The sequence below is a fragment of the Diuraphis noxia genome, unplaced genomic scaffold, assembly GCF_037042655.1.
Source record: "Diuraphis noxia isolate RWA-SAM2 unplaced genomic scaffold, SU_Dnox_SAM2 contig0001, whole genome shotgun sequence".
Classification (NCBI taxonomy): domain Eukaryota; kingdom Metazoa; phylum Arthropoda; class Insecta; order Hemiptera; family Aphididae; genus Diuraphis; species Diuraphis noxia.
This window is the reverse complement of record NW_028301711.1, coordinates 12,298,879-12,322,097: the sequence shown is the minus strand read 5'-3', so window position 1 is coordinate 12,322,097 and position 23,219 is coordinate 12,298,879. Positions and strand designations below refer to the sequence as shown.

The following is a 23,219-nucleotide window of genomic DNA, read 5'->3' as shown; positions in this document are numbered from 1 at the left end:
ATAGAGTAACTGAGTAACCAAGTAACCAAGTAAACTGAAAACATGAAACAGATAACAAGATAACCGTTTTGTTATCTACAATCATATTATCTATGAGTGTGTGGTACTATTTGGTCTATTTGACGCCAATTTCCTATTAGAATTTAGAAGCACTATAATATAATATAATATACAAATTTAGAGAAGTATCGAACTACAGGAAAAAATGCCAAAAAAACCGTACATACCAACTCGCCTATTAGAGCGATCAAGTCAGTTACGACGACTACAAAATCAAAAAATAACCATAACCCAACATTCAAGTATAGTACCTCAGAATCATTCACAATCACCATTAGAAGAGCATATAGAATTGGAAACCAATAAAATAACATCGTCTGCTCAACTGCAAATTGAACCAAATGATATCGTAGACCCTAATAAGAATGTAGTACAATGTTTACCACCCATTTCAGTATTAAATACATATACTTTTAAAGAAAAATTAGCTCGTTTAATTATTGATGGAAATATACCACGGAATAAAGTAACTGAATTACTGCACTTATTACACAATGTTGAAGATTTCAATGAGTTAAAGAATCTACCATTAGATTCTAGAACTCTATTAAACTGTCCTAAATCTGGTAGTGCATCTATAATTCAAATGGAAAACGGTCAATATTTTCATTTGGGACTAAAAGAAGGTTTAACACACTTATTGCAACAGTATCCACACTTGCAACAATTAAATGTATTACCTGTTTGGATAGCAATAGACGGAATACCAATATTAGGTCATGAATTTTGGCCAATTATGGGAGGTCTAAAATTGGATACTGAACAAATCCTTCCATTTGTGATTGGAGTTTATTGTGGGGACAAAAAGCCAGGAAATGTCACGGAATACTTGGAACGACTAATTGAAGACATTAATCATATTTTAGATAATGGATTTGAGTTAAATAATCAAATATATAATGTCAAACTTATGGGATTTATAGCTGATGCACCTGCCAGGTATGAATTATGACTAATTATTATACTCTTACCTACACATCACAAACTTAAAAAACTATCTGGATTAAGTGTACACTTAGCAGTGGCGTATTTAAGCTAGGGCTACTGGGCCTCCAAAGTATGTTCAAGTTGGGGCACAGAATCTTTCTCATTAGATCAAACAAAATAATAAACATTTTTTTGAAAATAATTTTATTTATATTTCAAAAATAATATGTACAGCGGCAGTGTTTATTATCTTGTATAGGTTATCTAACTATAAAAGTCATCGGTTTTTCAAATGGGCAATTAGATATATTTATTATAATATAATTATTAATTTCTGTATTAAAGAGGGCTTCTGTCTCTTAAAGACCCCAGGGTCACCACATTTCTCGGCATGCCACTGACACTTGGGTATCTGTTACATTTACTTCCTTTATAATTTTAAACCGTTACCTATAAGTACATTTTTTAAATTTATAGGTCATTTTTGAAGTGTATCAAAGGACACATGGCTTATTTTGCTTGTGAAAAATGTACAGAAGAAGGATATTATACAGAGAATCGTATGTGTTTTCCTGATGGCAATGCAAATTTAAGAGACGACAAATCATTTCGTGAGAAATTGCAGCCAGAACATCATACAGGGGATACACCTTTACTATTAATACCATCTTTAGGTTTGGTTTCAAATTTTCCATTAGATTACCTACATTTATGCTGTTTAGGTAAATAATGTCAATTATTATTATATTTATTATATTATATTATTATATTATTATTTACTGTAGGTATTATGAAAAAGATAATTAGACTTTTAGTAAATGGGTCGATCAAGCAAACTGGATCATTTGGATGTGTAAGACTTCCTTCAATAAAAATTAAGGAAATAAATAAAAGGATGGAAACAATTGCACCATTTTTGAGCACAGATTTTGCTCGCATACCGTTGTCACTAAACAAATATCATGATTTTAAGGCAACTGAATTAAGGCAAATAATGTTATATACTGGGGCATTAATATTTAAAGACATTGTACCGGATCCTATCTACAAGAACTTTATTGCATTTTACTGTGCAATGCGTATACTTTCATCACCTAGAGCTACAAATAAGGATGAGAATAAATTTGCAGAGACATTAATAAGATATTTTGTTGACACTTTTGGAATTGTATATGGGACATTTTTAATTTCATACAATGTGCATTCATTACTTCACCTTCCCAATGATGTATTAAGGTATGGAGACATAAATCAATTTAATGCGTTCTGGTATGAAAATTTCTTAGGCCGATTAAAAAGGTACTTAAAATCTGGAAGATATGCAATAACTGAATTGTACAACAGAATTATTGAAGATAGGTTAGCAAGGGAAGAAAAATATTTTCCAACTAGTAACAATTTTCCAATTTTTAAAGAAATTCATAATAATGGACCACTATTCAGTGAGCTTGCAAACTGTGAACAATATAGGCAAATGAAATTTGAACATTTTACTATTCAAATAAGAAAATTAGAACAACAACATTTATATACTCATCGAGACGACTGCATAATTGTAATGGATAATGACATAAATAATTACTTTATTTTTGTTGTAGAAAATATTTTAGTTCAAAGTAATAACAAGTTCAAAACAAGTTTTATAGGAAGACGATTTCAATGCATAAATGAATTTTTTGGAAGCTCTGATGGTATTAATGTTTCATCAATTAACGTTGGTGTGTACTTATGTAACTATTTAGGAGCAATAGAACATTATATATTAGATAATATGTCTAATATACATAAAGCATGTATCGTGCCAAACGTTTCTTCAAACAATGAAAGTTATATAGTTTTTAAAATACTACATTCATAAAAATAAGTTTTATAGATTGTAAATAAAATTGTACCTACCTTTATTATTACAGCAATATTATCTTTTTCCAAAAATATTGAAAAATAAACTTGAAATCATAATAGTTTTTTGATGAAATCATTGTCGTATTTATTATACTACCTATATGAAAACAATTCACAAATGCCACAAATCTTTTGAATTGTTTTCACGTATTGTGCCATAAATAGCATATAGTTTATTTTACTTAAAACTTACAAACTGTTATTGCTAAAAAAATTAAATATTACATTTTTTGGAATCAAGATGAAAAATTCAACTCCATACAGGCTAATATTTTTTTTTTTAGATGATCGGTGATATAGAAATCCTGATAAGGATATTAAAAATATTATAGTTCACAATTTGAACACTAGGTTTTAAACAAATATTATTATAAAATATTCAACGTTGAATAACCGCTTAGTCAAAACTTATTTCCCGTTTAATTGTAAACTAAAATTATACAATTTAAACAACGCTGAATCAATGTCAAATAAACCAAACTTAAAATAAACTAAGAATCCACCGTTGATTTAGAGTTTATAAATGTATAATCCACTATAGTGCACACTGGGATATACTTTATCTATTTCATCTTAGATGGTTGTGGCCGTTTAAATTTAAAAAAATGATTGTTTGAAGTTTGAAAAGTACCTACCTATCTAGTATCTACCTAATACCTATATTTTGTTGAAAAAATGTTCTATACTTCTATTGCTTTATTTATAATTTGTATTGGGAAATAGTTTTTTTCTCAGTAAAATAATGATTTAATCTGTACTTACTGCTACTCATTTGATTAGAAAGTTAAAATGTAGGTACTTTTTAATCTTAAATGTTAAAATTTTGTTTATTTGATTGATTACATAGTACCTACTACCTACATTACATTATATTGATAATAATTCAAATTTAAAATTAATAGGGAAAGCATGGGACCAATTTAAAAAAACATTTGAGTATACATGTTGATTTGTTTGAAAAGTTCAAACAACTAGAATCAGAAAAAAGCCTTCAAAAATCAAGTTAAAGCCCAATTTGAAAAGTGAAGCACATCATAGACTTTTTAACTTTTCAAAACCAAACGTACAAGTATCAATATCTATGAAAGATATAATAGATGCTTGTGTTGAACTTGTCACGGTAAATGGGCGTCCATTTAGTATGTTGAATGATTCGGGACTGCGCAGGATATTGGATCCAGTTTTGAATGGTGTAAAAAATAGTGTTGTTATAAATTCAGAGTCCATTAGGTAAGAACATTGTAACTCAGTAAATATTTTTTAACTTCTAATAATTTTAAATTCTGTCCTTATTTCATAGAAAATATTTACACGAAGAATGTGATCAGATAAAAAAAACAATAATGAAAGACATACATTTTAAGCTGATAAGCTTAAAATTAGATGCAGTTACGAGGCTGAACAGAGCTTTCTTAGGAATAAACATTCAATACATTGTCGATGATAGTATTATACTGAAGACGATTGGCTTAATAGAACTTACCGAGTCACATACAGGTAAAGTATACATTTAGTTTTGGACGTTGGTAATGGATTATTTTCAGTTTTTCAAAATTAATTTCAAACGCTTTACATTTTTTCTTTTAGGTATATATTTGAAAGATACAATTTTAAATATCTTAAAAAAATTTAAAATTGACATAAATCAAGTATATACTATTACATCAGATAACGGAGCAAATATGCTTAAAGCTATTGATTTATTTGAAAATGAGTGTGAAACACAGATTTCTAAAAATAATGACTTAGAATTAGAAGTCGATGAACCTGTATATGAGTTAATAAATGATGATAGTGATACTACCTCTACATCAGATGACAATAATGATAATAACAGGTAATACTTTTACTCATATGTTTTGAACAAAATTATAAAAAATATGATACATTTTTTTTAGTGATCTTGAAAATGTGTCAACCTTTAATCCGGGTCTTGATGATGGAGAAATATCTGATTTATTAAATGAAAACTTTGATGATGTTGATGAACAATATGAAAAAACAGAAAAAATTGTAACTGATATTGTTGCCCAAAATATTGGTGGTGAGATTTTTACTGGTAAGTCTGTTAATAGATTACTCTTCAGAGGCTATAAATAAAATAATAGCAGTAACTTTTTAAATGTTAACTATAGTTATTGAAACTCACAAATAATTCATTAAATATAATTCATAGTTTATACATAATTACAAACACATATTTTAGCTCATTTAAAAATATTTAAATTAAATAAATAAATAATATTATTATATTTTAATATCTCTTGTGATATGTTGCATAAGCACAACTAGACAAAAATTTTTTATAGTGAGACTGTAGCTCATATTATTTTCTCTTTGTTATTATACTGTGTGAACATTTCCCCTATACCTATTTACTAAGTTGGTATATTTGCAAATGGATTGTTATAAATATAAGTTTACACGAATATTGATATTTGTTTTATAATATTTATCCATTATAGAATATTTAGAATTAATAGTTTTATGTTTTATCATTTTATTGCAGGTATACGCTGTGTAGCTCATACACTTCAATTAGCAGTAATTGATAGTCTCAAAGGTAGTACTGTTGAAAAACTATTAAACAAGGTGAGAATCTTAGTTAAGAAGCTAAGAAACCAAACTTACTTATATCTTATTAAAAAAGAAAAATTAAAGTCACCAGTTCTGGACTGCTTGACTAGATGGCATTCTACCTTGGACATGCTTGAAAGAGTACAATATTTAAAACCTTTTATTTTAAACATGTCAGCTAATGATTCGAAATTGAACAAATTGTGCAAGAGTAATTTTGAATGGCAACAAGTAGATGCCTTGTGCAAAGCTTTACTACCTGCCAAGATATGTACAAAAAAGTTGCAATCTGAACAGTTGACATTAACAGATTTTTATGGAGCGTGGCTAACTTGTAAAATTCAAACACAATCATTAAATACAAATTTTTCAAATAACTTAGCGCAGTGTTTAATTATAATAGAACAACATATAATGAACAACAAAGTTTTATTATCCGCTATATATCTGGATCCCCGTTTTAAAAATATGTTGACTCAAGAACAGTCCACTATTGCTATTGAGCACTTAATTAATGTCTGGGTTCATATAAAAGAATTAGAACAAAAAGAAATTGAGTTTGTTGGTTCTAACTGTTTGTATTGTAAATGTATTGTTAGGCTTGGCCACATGAATATCATACAAAATGCTAGGGTATTATTTAAATGAAAACACTTTTTACAGAGACCATTGTGTTCGCGCCGCCACACCGATCGACACACACACACACAAACACAGTCACATATTATAATTGTTATTTTTGTATTGGTTTATTTTTGTTAATTCTATTGTGAATTATTATATAACATGCAAATAAGAGCGCTATCGCGCGCCGCCGGATCGGCTGCTGATTATCATTTAATACGGCCGCCCGGCCGTGAGTCTATTCCAGTGTGAAACACGAAGCACGTATTGTTGTGTGCGTGCAGAAATCATTATTTTTGCGTATTAGTTGTGCGGGCGCTAAGTGCCAAATTTATTATATTCTTCGGCGCAAATCGCCGGCTTATTTGTATTTGTGCGGACGCGAATCGCCGCATTATTTTTGTATACTTTACGAGCGCGAATTGCCATTTTTATTATATATATATTATTGTTACGGCTCAAATAGCCAAAAATTTGTATTTTATTTGTGTGCACTAATTGCCACTCTTTTTATTATATTATAGTGTGTGTGTCAATTATTGTTTATTCCAGGCATAGGTAGCAGCTGGCCAGCCGAGCACCGCCAACTATGTGAGTTTTTCTTTATATATTATTATTTTGTATACCGCTCTAATAGCGGCTCTATATTATTATTTTGCATACCGCTCTAATAGCGGCTCTATATTATTATTTTGCATACCGCTCTAATAGCGGCCCATATTATTATTTTGTATACCGCTCTAATAGCGGCTCTATATTATTATTTTGCATACCGCTCTAATAGCGGCCCATATTATTATTTTGTATACCGCTCTAATAGCGGCTCTATATTATTATTTTGTTTCCATATAGGGGCTCGCATAGCAGCACCCTATATTTATTACATTTTTACCTGTTGGGCCAAGAGGGCCATATTATTATATCTTTTTATACCTTTTTTGTTGCTGTGATTTTTATATTATTTTGTGTATTTTAAATTATTTGTATATTACAGCAACTTAGTTACCAAAAACCGTGTTACCTTTTATTTTAGTTTTAAGTCCACACACCACATATATACACACCTACACACCCACCACACACTAGCGTTCAATAGTCTTGCTCGGCGATCCCGTCCACCTCTATTGAACTGCTATACACGTATACACACATACACAGGTCGATCGGTGTGTGAGTGTAGCGCGCGAAGTATTTGGTGACCGGGCGTCACGGCCTATTATTGTGTCGTTCCCGGCCCGTACACATTGAGTGTTTGATTCATGACTGTATCAAATTATTCAATTAACTGACTTCCACTTCTTACAACATGAGTCAACCCTATTTTTAAAATTTATTTTGGATGTTTTTAAAACAAAATAGTAAACTTACTAAGTCCTTTAAGTTTTAACCCAATAAGCCTACTATAATTTGATTTTATCATTTTCGATAATTATACCTAAATGCGTAGGCACAATTTCAACTTTTGACTTGGGAGGCTGAATATATTAAAGGCAAGCTGACCATTGCAATATAGCATTTTAAAATTGTATGTCATAGGATTTTGGGGGGGGCTGTAGCCCCCTCCCCCTAGTTTGCGCATATGGGTATATGAATTAAGTTTATACTTGTTTTTTTTTACTTTTTGAAAAAAAAAATTAACCTCTAAATACCGGTATTAACCGGTACCAGAACCGAAACCTTAATTCTGTAATTTTAAGAACCGGAACCGAAACCGGTACCGAATTTTTATTTTTTTGAAGAACCGAATTGGAACCGAAACCGAAAAAATCATAAAGGTTCCAAGCCCTGGTTTGGCATATATTGACGAAAAGAACAACGCCCACGAAAACTTTCTAACATTTCATCTATAGTTACATTTGAACTAAGATTGTAGTAATTTTTAGACCTATCAATAAATCCATCAAACACTTCCCTGATTGGTGCCAATTTATCAAGTTTTTTTCGATCTTCACGTGTATCAGAGTCATCAAAACGTAATGCGCGCAAAAGAAGACGAAATCTACGTAAAGACATAACTAATCGAAAAAGTTCTATGCCCGTGCCATCAGTGTGCCAAAATTCATCTAAATTTATGTGCGCAGATTTCTTCACTCCAGCAAGATATAAAAGGCCAATAACTGACTTTATTTCAATCAAATTAGTTGGAAGAACATCTCTTTCTCTAGCGTAGCTAGATCTAAACTTATCTAATCGTTTATTAGTGTATTTGACAATTTGTTCTAGCATATTAACAGGAAAAAATAATGTCCACGCATCTTCTATAGTTTTAGCATTTTGAGCATTTTTTTTTACACCCGGCAGCTGTCTAATTATATTATGTGACCTTGTGCGGGTATTTTTAGGAGGTTGATGCATATTCCAATAAGATTTTTTATCTTTGCTCACGTACTGTGGACCCGATAACTATAAATTTAAATTTTCTACACATTCCTCATCAGATTCCTCAGAACTTGAGTTATGATTAGTGTTCTCAACGAATTCATTGTTACTTTTATCTGATTCATTCCCGTCATCAAACTCTAACAAATCTACATCCTCACTTATATTCTCTTCTAACCATCCAGTAATTTGTTCTGTATTCATTATGTCCTATGTTATAACAAATATAGTATTATATTACCTAATATAATCAATATAATATAATACTTATAATATAAATACTAACACTATAATACTTACAAATTATAATATATAATAAATATAATATAATCAACATAAAAATCAACTAATACAAAATATCATACCTTTTGAATAATGCACCTGTGACGCGTGTGGAAAGTACGTAATTGAAAAAGAAAAACCCGAAACAATGTCGACTGTCAAATATAATAGGTACCGAAACAACCGTGTGACGACTATCTTGACGCGTATAAAGCTATACGGAATGCGCCGAGAGAGCGGAAGTCGGCAAAAAGGTGTTTTTGAGGACCTCAAAGACCTCGGTTAATATAATATTATTTCAAAAATAATTATTTAAGTAGGTACATTGCCATTTGCCAATATACGATACTAGAATGCGCTAGTAACCACACCTGTACCAACTACCATTAGAAACATTTGAGGACCGGCCTTCTACTACCCCCCGGCCTTGTCGATACCAGTCCTGTATATCTTAGTCCGTGGTTAACACCACAGATATATATAATAACTAGATAGTCGACTTAATACACAACAACATTATTGAGCTATGATGCCCAACGCCATTTGTCACTTGGGCAATGTTTACAAATTCTTATCATTTATTAATCGTTTCGATATCATGTATCGTTGTACATAAACATAATATTTCTTAATATACCAATACCAGCACCTACCTTCAATTATTCATAACAATATAATTATTTTTTCATGAACTTATTTATTATATATTAGTATATTTTAGTATATTTTTATTAGTATATAGTATACAAACTTAATATTATTACAAGATATATATCAGCCATATAGCTAGATCTATATATTACTGTAGTATACTTACCTATTCATTATTAATGGATGGTCATAAACTCATAACCAGTCAAGTTCAACTCAAAAAGAAGTGATGGATAGAGGCGAGGAAGAAGAACCATAGTGTACATTAAATGTATTGACAGTGAAAAATATACAAAATTAAACATAATTAAATATAAGTATATTTTAATAATTACAAAAGTTAATTACTGGTTAGAAAATAAAATCAATTTTGTCAGTTTATGACGTTTACTAACTGCATAAGTATTTGAAATTGTTTTTCCCAATGATTTAAGCCTAACACTAAGGTACTTTTTTGTAAGTAAAGTAATTAATATCATTTTATGTGGTCTTTCCAAAATACTTATATTAGTGCAATCTAATTCTTTAAATATAGTTTGATCTAGAGAAAATTTATTATTACAGTAATGTATAATTTTTTCATCTAACTTAGAAATATTAAGGGTTTTTAAATTGTTAGTTAAAATTAATAGCAACTTTTCTACCTCCATTATTATTTTAAAACTACTCAATGACCCTGAAATTAAACCTCCATTGTTTTTTAAATTTACAAATTTAGAGTGAGAAAATGAATTATAATTGTGATGTGTGTTTTTTTTTAATAGGCTATCTTTACATGATTGACAATCTAATGTTCTACTGACTTTCCTTACAACATATCCTAAAATATAATATAAAATGTTTTCTTTAGCATTTTGTAAATTTGGATGTAAATTATTAAGCTGTTGTAATCTATCTGAAATATCCAAATCATAAACATCAGAATTTTCATCTTCATCAGTGAATTCAACTCTTTTTGTATTCCATTTAAAATCAAATATATTACATATTGCGTCATCATCAAAAGTGTTACAGTTACCATTATTTTTACACTTTATGACATTTTTTAATAAAAGCTGTTTCATGGCTGTTTTAAATTGTACAACATTGTGATTATTGTTTGACCCACCTCTTTGCCTTATTTGGCCAAATAATAACTCCAGGTGATCTTGAGAAAACTTGTAGGTTAGTATATAATAAAATTTTAATGTATCATTTGCAAATACAGATCTGGCAATACTAAAAAGTGACTTAACAGCCATAGCAAATCCTATTATAAATGTTTTTTTGTTGGTTTTACTTAATGGTTTGTTATCAAATTCAAGGGTATACAAATATGTAATTAAAGGTACTATTTTTTCTTCAAGTGAGTCAATGGTTTTTATGTGAATGGGTGATTTAAAATTTTTGGAGAATATACTTTTAGAATTTAAAAAATCAAATAAACGGTCAATCATACAGCAATATTCTTCGGTTGCACCACAATTTATAAATTCAGAAATATTTTGATTTTTTAAAAAAATTAAAGCATCGGCTGTGGATGAACTGAGGGTTTGTGCCGCATACTTCACCTTCATTTTATTATTGTGCCACTGTATATGTGAACCAGAAATTTTATTTCCAAATTTTAATTGTATTTCTTGCTGCAGATTATGTAAACTTGAAATGTGTTCCCACCGTATGAAGCCTGAATTTGATTTTAATACTCTACAATTCCCTAATGTATTTCGGGCAAGTTTGAGATTGTGGCAAGCATCAGGAATGAAATATATTTTATCATTATTAACAGGATGAGGAAACCAACATTTTATATCATTATAATTGTTGCCTGTTTCATAACCTAATATTTTCATCATCGCAGAATTTGTGTATGCTCCATCGCAAGTGATTCCCCAAACAGTAATACCAGCTTGATGAGTATGGTTCAATACGGTCTTAACAAGCTCAGCTTGGGCAATTGCACTTATTTTATTTTGTAATATGTAAGCAATTGGTAATTTCCATCTCCCATTTAGGCTTACCAACATGAAAACTAATGCTTCAGTAGCAGGAACATCCAACCCTTCTAATTGTAACTCACCTCCAAAATCACAATATCCAACGAATTTGTTAAATTTATCGCTCCACAAAATTTGTTTTCGCAATGCCATGGCATCCATACATAAATTACAGTGCTTATCTTCTGCTTTTAAAGTTTTTAGAGCCTCCATAACCCCAGTAAAAATACCTGGTTCTCCATTGACAGATGATGTCCAGTTCATAATTGATTTACAATTTGGCAATATCAAGATCGACCTAAAATTATTTAAAATTATTAGTTATCAAAATAATAAACAAACTGGATATTTATTTATTTATGAAGTGGGACTAGCCCAATAAAAATGTTGATATTAATCTCATAACACAAGTATGTAACAGTATTATTAAATAGGAATTATGTTTTTTTAATTAGTATTTATAATTTTGTAAAATATGCTCTTAAAATTATAATATTACATAATATGCACTAAGCGCATAAAAAAGAGTTGAGTAAACAAAAAAAAGCTCTTAGTATTGTGAAACAAATATTTTTTATCACAAACTATATTTTGAATGATCATTAAAAAAAAAAGCAAACCCCAAATTCCAAGCCTTAGTTATAAGCATTGAAGTTTTTTAAAAACTTAATAACACATACTCATACTGAATACTCCGTGATAGCTAAAAAGGAAATTGTAATTTTGCTGTACAATATATTTTTGTAATAACTAATTACTAATTAGCATTTTATAAGCAACTATATTTACCTTGCATACTCATAAGCTTTTGGCGAATAATAATGAAGCGTTAAAGAAAATTCTTTTATTGCCTTACTATATCTACGGCCAGTAGCTTTACGCTCTTTGTTTTTTACAAGGTTTTTGAACAACTCCAAATTGGTACCTTCAAATTTCTCCAATAATATTTCTTCTGCATCGTTTTCCAGCAATTTTTTTTTTTTTAAATCTTTTAGTAAATCCTTTAAATTATTTAAAGAAGTATTTTGCCTTCTAACCTTTTGTTGTAACCGTTTTATTTTGAGTTTTAGTTCAAATTTTGATGGTGAATGTTTTTTTTGTTTTTGACTAGCTACAAATAATGGGCGTGAACAAGTTGATTTTGATGGTGTTATTAATAATGGCTCAAAACTGGTGTTAACAACGGATCTTTCTGGTGTAATCATTATTGATAAATCTGGACTATTACTAGTTGGTGGTATGATGATACTTGAGGACAAGTTAGTTGTATTTGAGAGTGGAGTCGAATGTGGTGTAATAGGTTCAATGCCTTCTAAATTTATATAAAATAATAAAATTTATAGTTAAAAATAAGAACAATTCTTGGTATTATCAATTTATTTTAATTAACCTAGTCTTGGTATTTTTGATTGAGACACTGAATGTTTAGAATAAGATGGAAAAATTGAAGGCACAGCGTTTGAGTTAAGCTTCAACTTGTAGCTACCACCAACATTTTGTTGAAAATCAGTTTGAACAAAATGATCACTGCACACCTTACTATGTATAGAAGGGATAAATTCTTTCCGACCTACTGCTTTTATCCATAACGCATTTCTTTCTGCATCTTTAAGTGGAAATCTATTAAAAATACAAATTAAACAAGCAAATATCTACAATATCTAATAATAATAAATTAGTCTTATAGTAGGTACAAAACGTCAGTAAACAACATATTGAGCCTTTGTTTGATACAATTTAAAAAATGTTAATTATCATAGGTTATTATATTATAGTATTATACAGTAAAAATACTAACGAGAAAAAGTGTATTTTTCTAACTCCATTTTTTGTATGCCGATTCGTGCACAAATGTACACTGCATGAGCACACCATCTTAAATTATTAATTATTAGTTATTACACAAAAATCAGAGACAAGTATCACAACAATCACGAAACTATTAAATGTTGTTGCTATGAAACTATTAAATAATAAATATTGTTGTTTAATGCATAGACAAGTATACTAGTATACTAGTTTAATGTTTATTATCATATTATTATCTTTCTAACGATTAGTAAACATTGCCCAAGTTGTAAATGGCTACCAGCGTCATTGATAAGAAGAAGTCGGCTATGTAGTTATTATATATATCTGTGGTTAACACATAGAGTTGTTATCACTGTGTTGTTATTGTTATCATATAATATCATAATAAATCAATAATCATGATAAAGAAAAAATATCAAAAAAATAATAATAACTTGTCACAATTCACAAACATATAATATCAAAAGTAGACAAAACGTGTATGTATTACTAAAATGTAAGAAAATAAAGATCCTTGGGGGGGATCTATCCCCCATATCCCCCCCGTGAGAACGCCCATGCGTTAAGTACCTATACTTAATTAGTGACATGTAGTATTTATAAATCTATCAGGTAAGGTAAGTCTTTACAGTATATTATACTAAATTACCGAATAGTGTCCGCAGTCGACAGTAGACAGTAGACTGCAACTGGTGCATCTTAAAATATCCACACTACCAAGGTTTGGCAATATAGTTATAACTTCATAACTTTATAACTTATAGGTAATTTATAGGCATTTTTTTTTCGAGAATATTTTAGAATTATGAATCCATCCAATAGTGAGTAATGAATATTTACTTTTTATATTATATTGTGTATTATATTTTATTTATTTTATAACATTGTATGTTCTGAGCCTGCTTTTGCACGGAAAAAAAAAGTTCAAGTGGGAATGTCTTTCTTTAGAGCACTCCGATTTACCATGTAACACAATACCGGTGATTACGTTGTCCACCTATTTTTCGCTTTCACAAAAAATATTTACCGTGTACACACCAAATTATTATTATTTTTTTGTTTTAAATAATTATTTCAAGAAAAGAATACGAATTATTAAAATAAATTTTTATTTTGTTATAAATTATATTTCCACACGTTTTCTTACTTTTCTAGTAAAACTTACATATTCTGCAATACGGTCATGAATTAATAAACAATAAAAAAGTTTATTTTAATAATTCGTATTTTTTTCTTGAAATAATTATTTAAAAAAAAAAAAAATTGGAGTGTACACGGTAAATATATTTTAAATTTTAAATACCTGGGCCAATATATTTTTTATAAATTCTAACAATACGTTTAATCTTTAGATGATGAACAAAGATCCCGTTCACGTTCAAGATCACCTTTAGTTGTGAATATAATTAATATTTTAGACATCTTAGGTGATAGTGACAACATTCCCTCAAGAAGAGTACCAGGTGTGAGAGGGCGATTAGTATATTTGGACGGAACAGGCTACACGTATGTCCAAAACCATACCTCGACCAATAGAAGGTAGCTAATAGACAATTTTTAAAATTATTTCCAAGTATTTTATAAACAGTTTATTAAATATTTCAGACAGCTAAGGTGCACGAGATACGAACGCAGTTGTCATGCAACAGCGTCAATGGCTTTGGAACCAGAAAATGCTCCCATAATCATGTATAGTGTGCACAACCACAGGCCAGGACATGATGTGGAGATTGGGAATTTTTTGGCTGCCCTAAGCTGTTGAGAGTACGTCACCAAGAATAATTTATGAAGAAGAATCTAGAAGGTAAAATAATAATTACATTTTAATAAAAAATAATTGAATGGCTAATACATGTTTATTAATATTTTTCTTCATATATTACAATCTGCTCAACGGGGAAGTAACCAGCAGGCAGCAGTGTCCAAAATATTCCAAGTTTAAAAAAAAAATTACTCCTTTAAATGGGATGATATAACTATTTTATTATTTGTTTTATAGTTTAATCATTTTTAACCTACTGGACAGAATTCAAATTTAACATCCATTACAGTTACCCGCATGATTAAAAATGTACAACAGAACAGTACTCACATAGTCACATGCCCACTTTTATTTTTATCATGAAGCTAATTTATTGTGCTATAAAATAACATATATAATTAAACTAGAAATTTACAAATTAATTGTATTAAATATCCTGCTTGGCCCCTCCATTTAAAGGGATTTTTTTCTCATAACTAATTAAATATGGCACTTTGAGTGGTCATCGCCCATACCTAATTTTCAAATTGAATGCACAGATTTCCAAATGCAGCAACTGAAATGTCAGTAGATGTTGCTTTGAGGATGATGCGAAATATCTGCCAGAGATTCAATCCACCTGTACCAGCTTCTTTGGCAGCCATGGGTGAAACAATTGCATCACAGGAATGGCGTGGACGACTGATGACAATAACAACAAAGCCTTCTTCCAAGGCTCATTAGAGTACCTGATAGGTACAGAATCTATCTTTGGCGGATTGGTTTTTGCAAATCTGCAATTTTTGCAAAATTATGCACCATTTATGAGGCAGTCTACAGTTGTAGCTATTGATGGTACATTTGGAGTACTACCAAGAAGTCCAAGCGACATGGATCAATTAGTGACCATTCACGTTCTGTTGGACAATATTGTGAGTCTTAAATCATATAAATTTTAATAATATTTTTTCCAGTTCATAATTCTTTATTTTTAAATATTTATGCAAAAATCATTTTTTTTTTTAATACCATAAAGCTAATATTAAAATTAAATTACAACTTACATTGAAAATAGAAGAAAAATATGATTTATATTTTTAATATATTGTAAATATTTTTGTTTCAGTCCATCCCTGTATCTATGCAATACTAAATCAAAGGATAGAGAATATAATATATGCAAGACTATGGCAATTCCTAAAGAGTGATCTTCCTTTTAGTTTCTTGAATTGGAATAATCTGCAGATAATCACACACTATGAAACAGCATTAAGGAATGCAATCAGAAGGGTTGTACCAGAATGTCAGCTCTTGGGGTGCTGGTTTCATTTTAATCAGGTTCCTTATATTTATATTCATAACATAATATTTTGATCATTTTCAAATTTGGAGAACAATGAAATAGATTATAATAAATTAAAATTAAATTACCACTACTTTGATAGTAACGCTTATTATGTAATAATGTATAGAATTATTAATTAATTACTTTTCTATGAGTTTATTTATTATATTAATCATCGGAAAATATCGGACAAAAATAATATTTTGAATAATGTGAATACTATTTTAAATTACAAGATATTATTAATTTCTTTTCAGTGTATAGTGCGCTATATTCAATCACACAATTTAATGCAACTAGTACGCAACAACCAATACATTGCCACTATTGTCAGAATGGTAAAGATAATTAAATTTAATAATCAATAATTTGTTATTATGCAATTAAGAAAATTATTGAGAATAGCTGATGGCTCTTCCGCATTTGCCACCCGAGAGACGCGAAGAATTACCACCTAATTTCAATACTCGAGGGGTTTTTTTAGAAATCCAAAGACTGGCCAGAAGTATGAGTATTGACCATCATATTATAGATCTTTTACGTTATTTTCAAAATTATTGGCTTGATACAATTGGACCGGTTGGGTTTTCAGTTTATGAATATACTATGAGAACTAATAACTATTTAGAAAGCTTCCATAGCATGATACAGACTACAATTGGTCAACATCCACTGTTGTGGACTTTCTATGGTAAGCTAAAGCGATAAAAAATTATCTAATTACCAACTAAATTAATAAATTTAAATCAAATTATAATTGCAGACCGCTTACGTTCTGTGGAACGAAGAGTAAGAAGGGAGACAACAAATAATAAATGGTCAACAGGTAAATATATATCATATAACAATGACAAATCATAGAAAACATGCAATGTTGTGTTTTATATGGAAAACTTTGTTATACCTGATAATAAAAAATATTTGAATATATACAAATATAATTATTTGAAGTAATCCATCCTATTAAAAATATAATAACTAGGAGTGAGATTGATATTTTCCAAATTTGGTTTTTATAATGTATTTATATTTGTATGAGATGGTCAGAGATGAAAACAAATAGTATATATTATATACATTTTACCTAACTAAATATTAACTAATGAAAACAAATGTGTATAAAGATAAATCATCATTAAATTTAACATTTGTTATGACAAATTTTAACTATTAAGTTAACAACACTTTTAAAATATAGATACAGATTGTATATATAAAATAAGTAAAAATACTGGTAAACATAGAATTTTAGTAAAATAAAATAAAAATATATTTTCCATGTTATACCATGTTATAATTTAACTTGTATATATACTTACTTTATACTTAACTAATTAAAAAACCAAGTAACTAACCCGGTTATAACTTATTATACTAATTTTGTTTCAGGTCCGAAGGTCAGTCTTAACCAGCAGGGATACAAATAACAAGTTATTGGAAGGAGCCTATCGAAATGTTAGAAATGGACGGTTTGACGTCTCAGCATTTCTCAGGCGGGTTGCTTAATCGGCAAGAGGATACTGTGATGAGCAAATAGGCCTAACCTAACCTAACCAATAGGTAAATATGTTGTTTTTCATTCTTTACAAATTACAATTATAATAATCTAAATATTCAATATTAGACAACCAAATAGACCAAAACATGGGACAATTGGTAATGGTGCCTCTTCCACCACCACCACCTTTACCAGGGCATAGAAATCAAGTCAGAAGGCCAAGAGGTTTATTAAGGAATATAGGATTACAACCCAGAGGTATAGCTGCTGTACCTAACATTAGTGAACGGGGGTATAGAGGACATCAGCCTAATCAGGTCAGGAGGCCTATTAATCATTGTAAGTACCTAAGAATAACAAGAAGTTTTTAAAAAATTATTTTTTTTTAATTTGTGTGCATCATAATTTAGTAGGATTTCAACCACAGGAGGACATTGAAGGTAGTACATTAATGTCTAAAAAATTTTAAAAAATAGTAAGAAAAAAATATATATACATATTTTATGTACGCTTTTTACTTAATAGGTACCTATAGAAGAAAATATAGAAATTGTGGAGATATGTAAAAATGTAGTCGGAGAAGGTATGTTTACATTGAATAATTACAAAATGTATTGTTTATAAATTGATAGAATCATTTAAAAACAGTTTGTTTTAATTATTATTATTTCTTCTTAATTTTGTAATACTTAATTCATAATTGTCTATTAACATAATATTATAGAGAATGAAAATGCTGAAATGTTGGTGGTGGTAATACCACAAATGCCAGGTACCAATATTTACAATTTATAAATTTAAAGGAATCACAATTTTTCATATAAATCAGAATCAATAATTGTATTCTGTTTATTTGTATCAGGTGAAGAATACGACCGTTGCTTTGTGTGTCTTGGTGGTAGGAATGAAGATATTGGGTCTGTCAACATTCTTTTGCCATGTGGCCATGGATGGCGTTGTGATAATTGTGGTCAACAACAAACCAATTGTGGAATATGCAAGACACCAGTAGATGACATCTTAACAATACGCATAATGTTGGGATATGGTAATACCAGCTACATTTTTAAATTTAATATTATACAATATTTTAATTAAAATAGTATTTACATTTTTACAATCCATGATCCATGCTTTTTGAGACACAATAAGCGAAAAAGATAATTATTTTATATACATGATAGTCAGAGTTTACTGTTTTTAACAATGTTCACATATTATAGAATATATGCAAAATAGAAAAACATAATAGTTGATAATACAGTAGGTATACAGTTTTTGTAATGACTTTAAATATTATGTTAAATATATTAGGTATGTGTTACTCTATTTGGTACATTTAAATGAGAAAATTGAATTAACATAAAATTATGATCAACCAATATACAGTACACAGACATAAAAGAACTATTTAGGTAGTAGATTACTACAAAGGACGATTAGTATGGGCGTCAGGATTTGAAAAAAAACTTTTAGAGGTCGAGATATACCAAGTTATTTTTGGGTTTACAGACAAATAACAAAAAAAAAAAAATCAGCATTTAAGAAAAATATTTTTGGCAGTTCATTAATTTTTCCTCCGCATGTCAAATGTAAGCTATCGCCTATTGCTAACCCCTGATATAGAATAATATGCCACGACTAGCCACAAGGACAGTTGCAGAGGCCCATCCTGTGATAAAGATGGTTTTCTCTATTTTTTTTTTTATTTAATGACTATAATAACTTATAAGCAAATAAATAGGTATAGCTGTATAGGGATATTTAAATATTTAATATTTTAGATTGGATTTACATTTGATCATAGGCCAATGGATGAATAACTTGAACAGTTTATTGGATCCAACAGGCAGCAACTGCCTTTGTTGTTTGAAAGCTTTTAGAGATGTACTTGATGGCAAACGGTATGTGTACCAAAGTTGTGGACATGGTTGGAGATGCGAAGATTGTGCTATCCCTCATCCAAACAACTGTGAAGTTTGTAATGACACTGTTGATTATGTTATTCAAATATTTATATGTTAAACATATAAACATAAATATTCTTGTTACCTACTTATTTAGTTGCACTTGTATAAAAATAAATATAACATACTTTAATACATACCTACTCTTATTGCTTGATGTACAAATTTGGAATATTAATAACGTAAAAATAGCCACTGCGTTGCAATATTGCAACCTAACCTACTAGGTAGAAGATGTAACTAATAGTAAACACTAGGGCTGTGAATTTAATGCACATAAAAACTATTAAATATGCATGCATATATGCACTAAAATCTGACAAAATATGCTCTAAAAATTCTCAAAATATGCAAAAAAAAACTACAATAATTAAACTTTTATTTTTATGTTTTTCATTAGTATAATTTTTTTATTAATTTTAGTTTAAATATTAGTATTTTTACTTCTTGGTATGAGAATATGAGTTATTGATCTTAACTAGTCATGGTCTTAGTCGAGTTGATATCAGTAAATTAATTTAATCTCGACTTCAATAGTACAATAGTCAATAATATTACACGTTAAATACCAGAGTAAAAATAGAATAATTTCGATAAAACTATAAAAGTTAACACTATAAAATTGACCGGAAAAATGTAAATATTACGAAAAAAAAGCATTTAAACAATAAAAATATTAAAACATGCATTTATATGCCCTAACCCATGAAAAATAAAATTTGGTATTTGAACTACAAATAAGTCAAAACTAATTTTGGCCGAATCCATTTTTTTATAAAGTGTAGCAAAAAAAACATGCAAATGCATTAAATTCACAGCCCTGGTAATCACCTACTTATTATTTATTAGTGGAAATTGAGGAGAGACAATGGTCTAAATTATATTAAATATTATAGTCTTGTATACAGTATAATATGTATATAACTAAGCAGTGCTGTAGTGGAGGGTATACGACGGTATACGCCGTATACTTTCTGGTTATTTCTAATAAACTCCGCAGCCCCTATTTTTCACAAAAATTCGTACTACACATCTTTTAATGTAGGTACCATGAAATAATACTGAACCGTGGGTGGCTAAAAAAATATTATTTTTTAAAAATGTGTATAATTTATTCTGTACTACCTATTATTACTATCTAGCAAGTAGTCTTATTCAGTGGCGTAAATTGGGTGGTGCAAGCTTATATTTTTGCACCACCAGAAAATCATAAAAATGTGTATATAGGTACCTATAGTTTCTATTTTCAAAAGCATATATTAGTTAATTAAACAAGTATCTGTAAACATATTTTAATTGGCATCTAAAGTATTAGAATAAAATCATAAAATGTCCAAACTATTTTGAGTTAGAACTTCATAAACATTTTAGGTTCTGAGCGGAGCGATAAATGTTATAATTTTACAGTGATGTGTTTTATTTTTTTGTGTCTGTGTAGGTTAATGACTATAGCATTTTCTATACACAATACAATTTTCAAAATTTTCAAAATATTTTAATTTGTTTTGAACTGTTTACGGACATTTCCAGTTTCTAATTTGTTTAGTTTTTTTTTGTATGAATGTCAATAACATTTTATTTGTTGGGTAAAAAAGATTGTCAATTTAATAGAAAGCTCCTAATATATTGTTACAAAGGCAGATGAAAAATATTAAAAATACGCAGTCACAATTTTTTTTATAAGCATCAAGTCTTCAAGATCAAATTTTGAAGAAAAAAATAATCGTAGATTTGACTGATAAATACATGCTTGAAACTTATACCAAGTGATTTTTTTATCATTGAACACTCATTATTTCAAAAATTATTAATGTTTTTGAAAATATTTTTTTTACATTATTTCAAGTTGTGTCGCTTGTCTAAACTTTAAATGCTTATAACTGATTAACTACTTGTCTTAAATTCGATTTTTATGAATCAAAACACTTAGAAAAATATTCCGCTTTGGAATATGAAATTAAAACTCTATGTTATTGTCATTCAAAAAAGTAAAATACTTAAAAAATTATAAGGATAAAAAATATTTAAAAATTTCTTTTTTTAATAAAAACGTTGGTTTTTTAAAAACTTGAAACTATGTAAAAAAATATTTTCAAAAACATTAATAATTTTTGAAATAATGTGAGTTCAATGATAAAAAAAATCACCCGGTATAATAAATCTGTTATAGTTAAATTATAATCTGCGTGTTTCATTTGTTTTTATATTACTATAATATTCACGGATTAAGATATATCTTAATTCATGGCACTATCTACTTAAGATAGTATCTAGAAAGCTAAGATAGTTTATTCAATTATAATTATAATAACAAGAAGTTAACTAGGTATTCAAAATTAAATCAGCACTCACAAACACTATTATTTAAATACCTACACTATCACTTTGCCAACAACTAAAAAATCATAATATTTTCCTTGGTAGGTACCTTATTATCTTGTTTAGTGTTAAATAATATAAATATTGAAGATTTTCACACAGTTATAGCAAATATGATGTGGTATGTTTATTAATTAATTAAACATTACACGAATGAATACAATTTCTAAATTTTTTCTTTTCAAACACGTTACTTGAAAAATAACAATATCTCCTTATATTTGTTATACTAATTTCTAGGTACAATTAGGGCACTAGATTACTATAGATAGGTAGGTAAACAATTTCACGGCATAAATTTCCAAAGGAGTTTAGAGTATTGGTGGTTAGGTACCGAAAGTAAAATATTTCTTAGCACCACCAGAAATTGAGGCCAATTTACGCCACTGGTCTTATTTATTAGTATTTAGTAGGTACACACTTCTCGAATCCGTAGTGCAAACTTTCAATTTCGGATTACACACTTTCTGTCGGGGCTCACTAAAAAATAGGGCCTGAAACTCCGTATACCTGCTGATTAAGGTCGTATACTCTCTGTTGTAATGAAATTACCGAATAATATAAATATAAGTCATTAGATTATTATTAATATTGAAAAGAAATAGTTTAACAAAATCAGAATCCAGACAACATTTATGGAATATTTTTCAATAAATTTATTTAGAAAAAAATTTTTAGTTTTAATTTTAATTTTCACAATTAATGTATGTGCGTTGCGTTATTTACCCTCTACCAAAGTATAAGATCAGATTAAAATTAAAAATTGTATTTTTAATTTTAATTTGTACAATTGATATAATATGTGTATTGTGTTATTTACCCTCTACCAAAGTGATACCTAATGATAGTATGAATGTTTAATAATATAACTCATAGTATACCCTCTGCTTTTTTTAGGACTACAGCACTGTACCTAAGTAGTATCTAATACAATAAAAATAATACTGTTGTGGCGTTATACAATCACAGAACAGATACACAATAATACAATATGTACAGAACAATACACATGTACAATGTACATACATACATGTATACAACTATAAGCAAGTAAGTAACGTCTAGTGTCTTAGTACTGTTTGTATCTCTTTTCTATGAC

General features: G+C 28.9%; 3 protein-coding genes and 2 pseudogenes across 4 annotated transcripts; 3 read left to right on the top strand and 2 right to left on the bottom strand.

The window, feature by feature from the left end:
• The first annotated feature begins 205 nt into the window (after positions 1 to 205).
• On the top strand, positions 206 to 2,962 carry LOC149059697 (uncharacterized). The gene is made up of 3 exons (XM_089216222.1): positions 206 to 999; positions 1,465 to 1,709; positions 1,773 to 2,962. Exons 1-3 carry the CDS (start codon positions 206 to 208, stop codon positions 2,843 to 2,845), a joined length of 2,112 nt encoding a protein of 703 aa, XP_089072348.1. The 3' UTR covers positions 2,846 to 2,962.
• Positions 2,963 to 3,955: 993 nt separating this feature from the next.
• LOC149059696 (uncharacterized) lies at positions 3,956 to 6,114 on the top strand. Its single transcript, XM_089225601.1, has 5 exons — positions 3,956 to 4,119; positions 4,190 to 4,386; positions 4,477 to 4,726; positions 4,788 to 4,948; positions 5,399 to 6,114. Exons 1-5 carry the CDS (start codon positions 3,971 to 3,973, stop codon positions 6,112 to 6,114), a joined length of 1,473 nt encoding a protein of 490 aa, XP_089081727.1. The 5' UTR covers positions 3,956 to 3,970.
• Positions 6,115 to 7,857: 1,743 nt separating this feature from the next.
• LOC107169927 (uncharacterized) lies at positions 7,858 to 8,445 on the bottom strand. Its single transcript, XM_015519895.1, has one exon. The coding sequence runs from the start codon at positions 8,443 to 8,445 to the stop codon at positions 7,858 to 7,860; it is 588 nt and encodes a 195-aa protein (XP_015375381.1).
• A 1,464-nt stretch (positions 8,446 to 9,909) lies between these two features.
• Positions 9,910 to 13,253, bottom strand: LOC149059695 (THAP domain-containing protein 1-like; annotated as a pseudogene).
• Positions 13,254 to 14,806: 1,553 nt separating this feature from the next.
• Positions 14,807 to 19,838, top strand: LOC149059694 (uncharacterized; annotated as a pseudogene). The gene is made up of 13 exons (XR_016191385.1): positions 14,807 to 14,994; positions 15,492 to 15,867; positions 16,058 to 16,269; positions 16,534 to 16,614; positions 16,682 to 16,967; positions 17,040 to 17,102; positions 17,666 to 17,813; positions 17,901 to 17,999; positions 18,058 to 18,113; positions 18,300 to 18,357; positions 18,499 to 18,546; positions 18,637 to 18,822; positions 19,582 to 19,838. The product of XR_016191385.1 is annotated as an uncharacterized LOC149059694 (transcript).
• The last annotated feature ends 3,381 nt before the right edge of the window (positions 19,839 to 23,219 follow it).

Bases quoted from the DNA above. Each gene is read 5' to 3' on its own strand.
- LOC149059697 (XM_089216222.1), top strand. From the start codon at position 206: ATGCCAAAAAAACCGTACATACCAACTCGCCTATTAGAGCGATCAAGT. The intron at 1,000-1,464 runs GTATGAATTATG...TTAAATTTATAG, and splicing joins ATAGCTGATGCACCTGCCAG to GTCATTTTTGAAGTGTATCA. The intron at 1,710-1,772 runs GTAAATAATGTC...TATTTACTGTAG, and splicing joins CCTACATTTATGCTGTTTAG to GTATTATGAAAAAGATAATT.
- LOC149059696 (XM_089225601.1), top strand. From the start codon at position 3,971: ATGAAAGATATAATAGATGCTTGTGTTGAACTTGTCACGGTAAATGGG. The intron at 4,727-4,787 runs GTAATACTTTTA...CATTTTTTTTAG, and splicing joins GACAATAATGATAATAACAG to TGATCTTGAAAATGTGTCAA. The intron at 4,949-5,398 runs GTAAGTCTGTTA...ATTTTATTGCAG, and splicing joins TGGTGGTGAGATTTTTACTG to GTATACGCTGTGTAGCTCAT.
- LOC107169927 (XM_015519895.1), bottom strand. From the start codon at position 8,445: ATGCATCAACCTCCTAAAAATACCCGCACAAGGTCACATAATATAATT.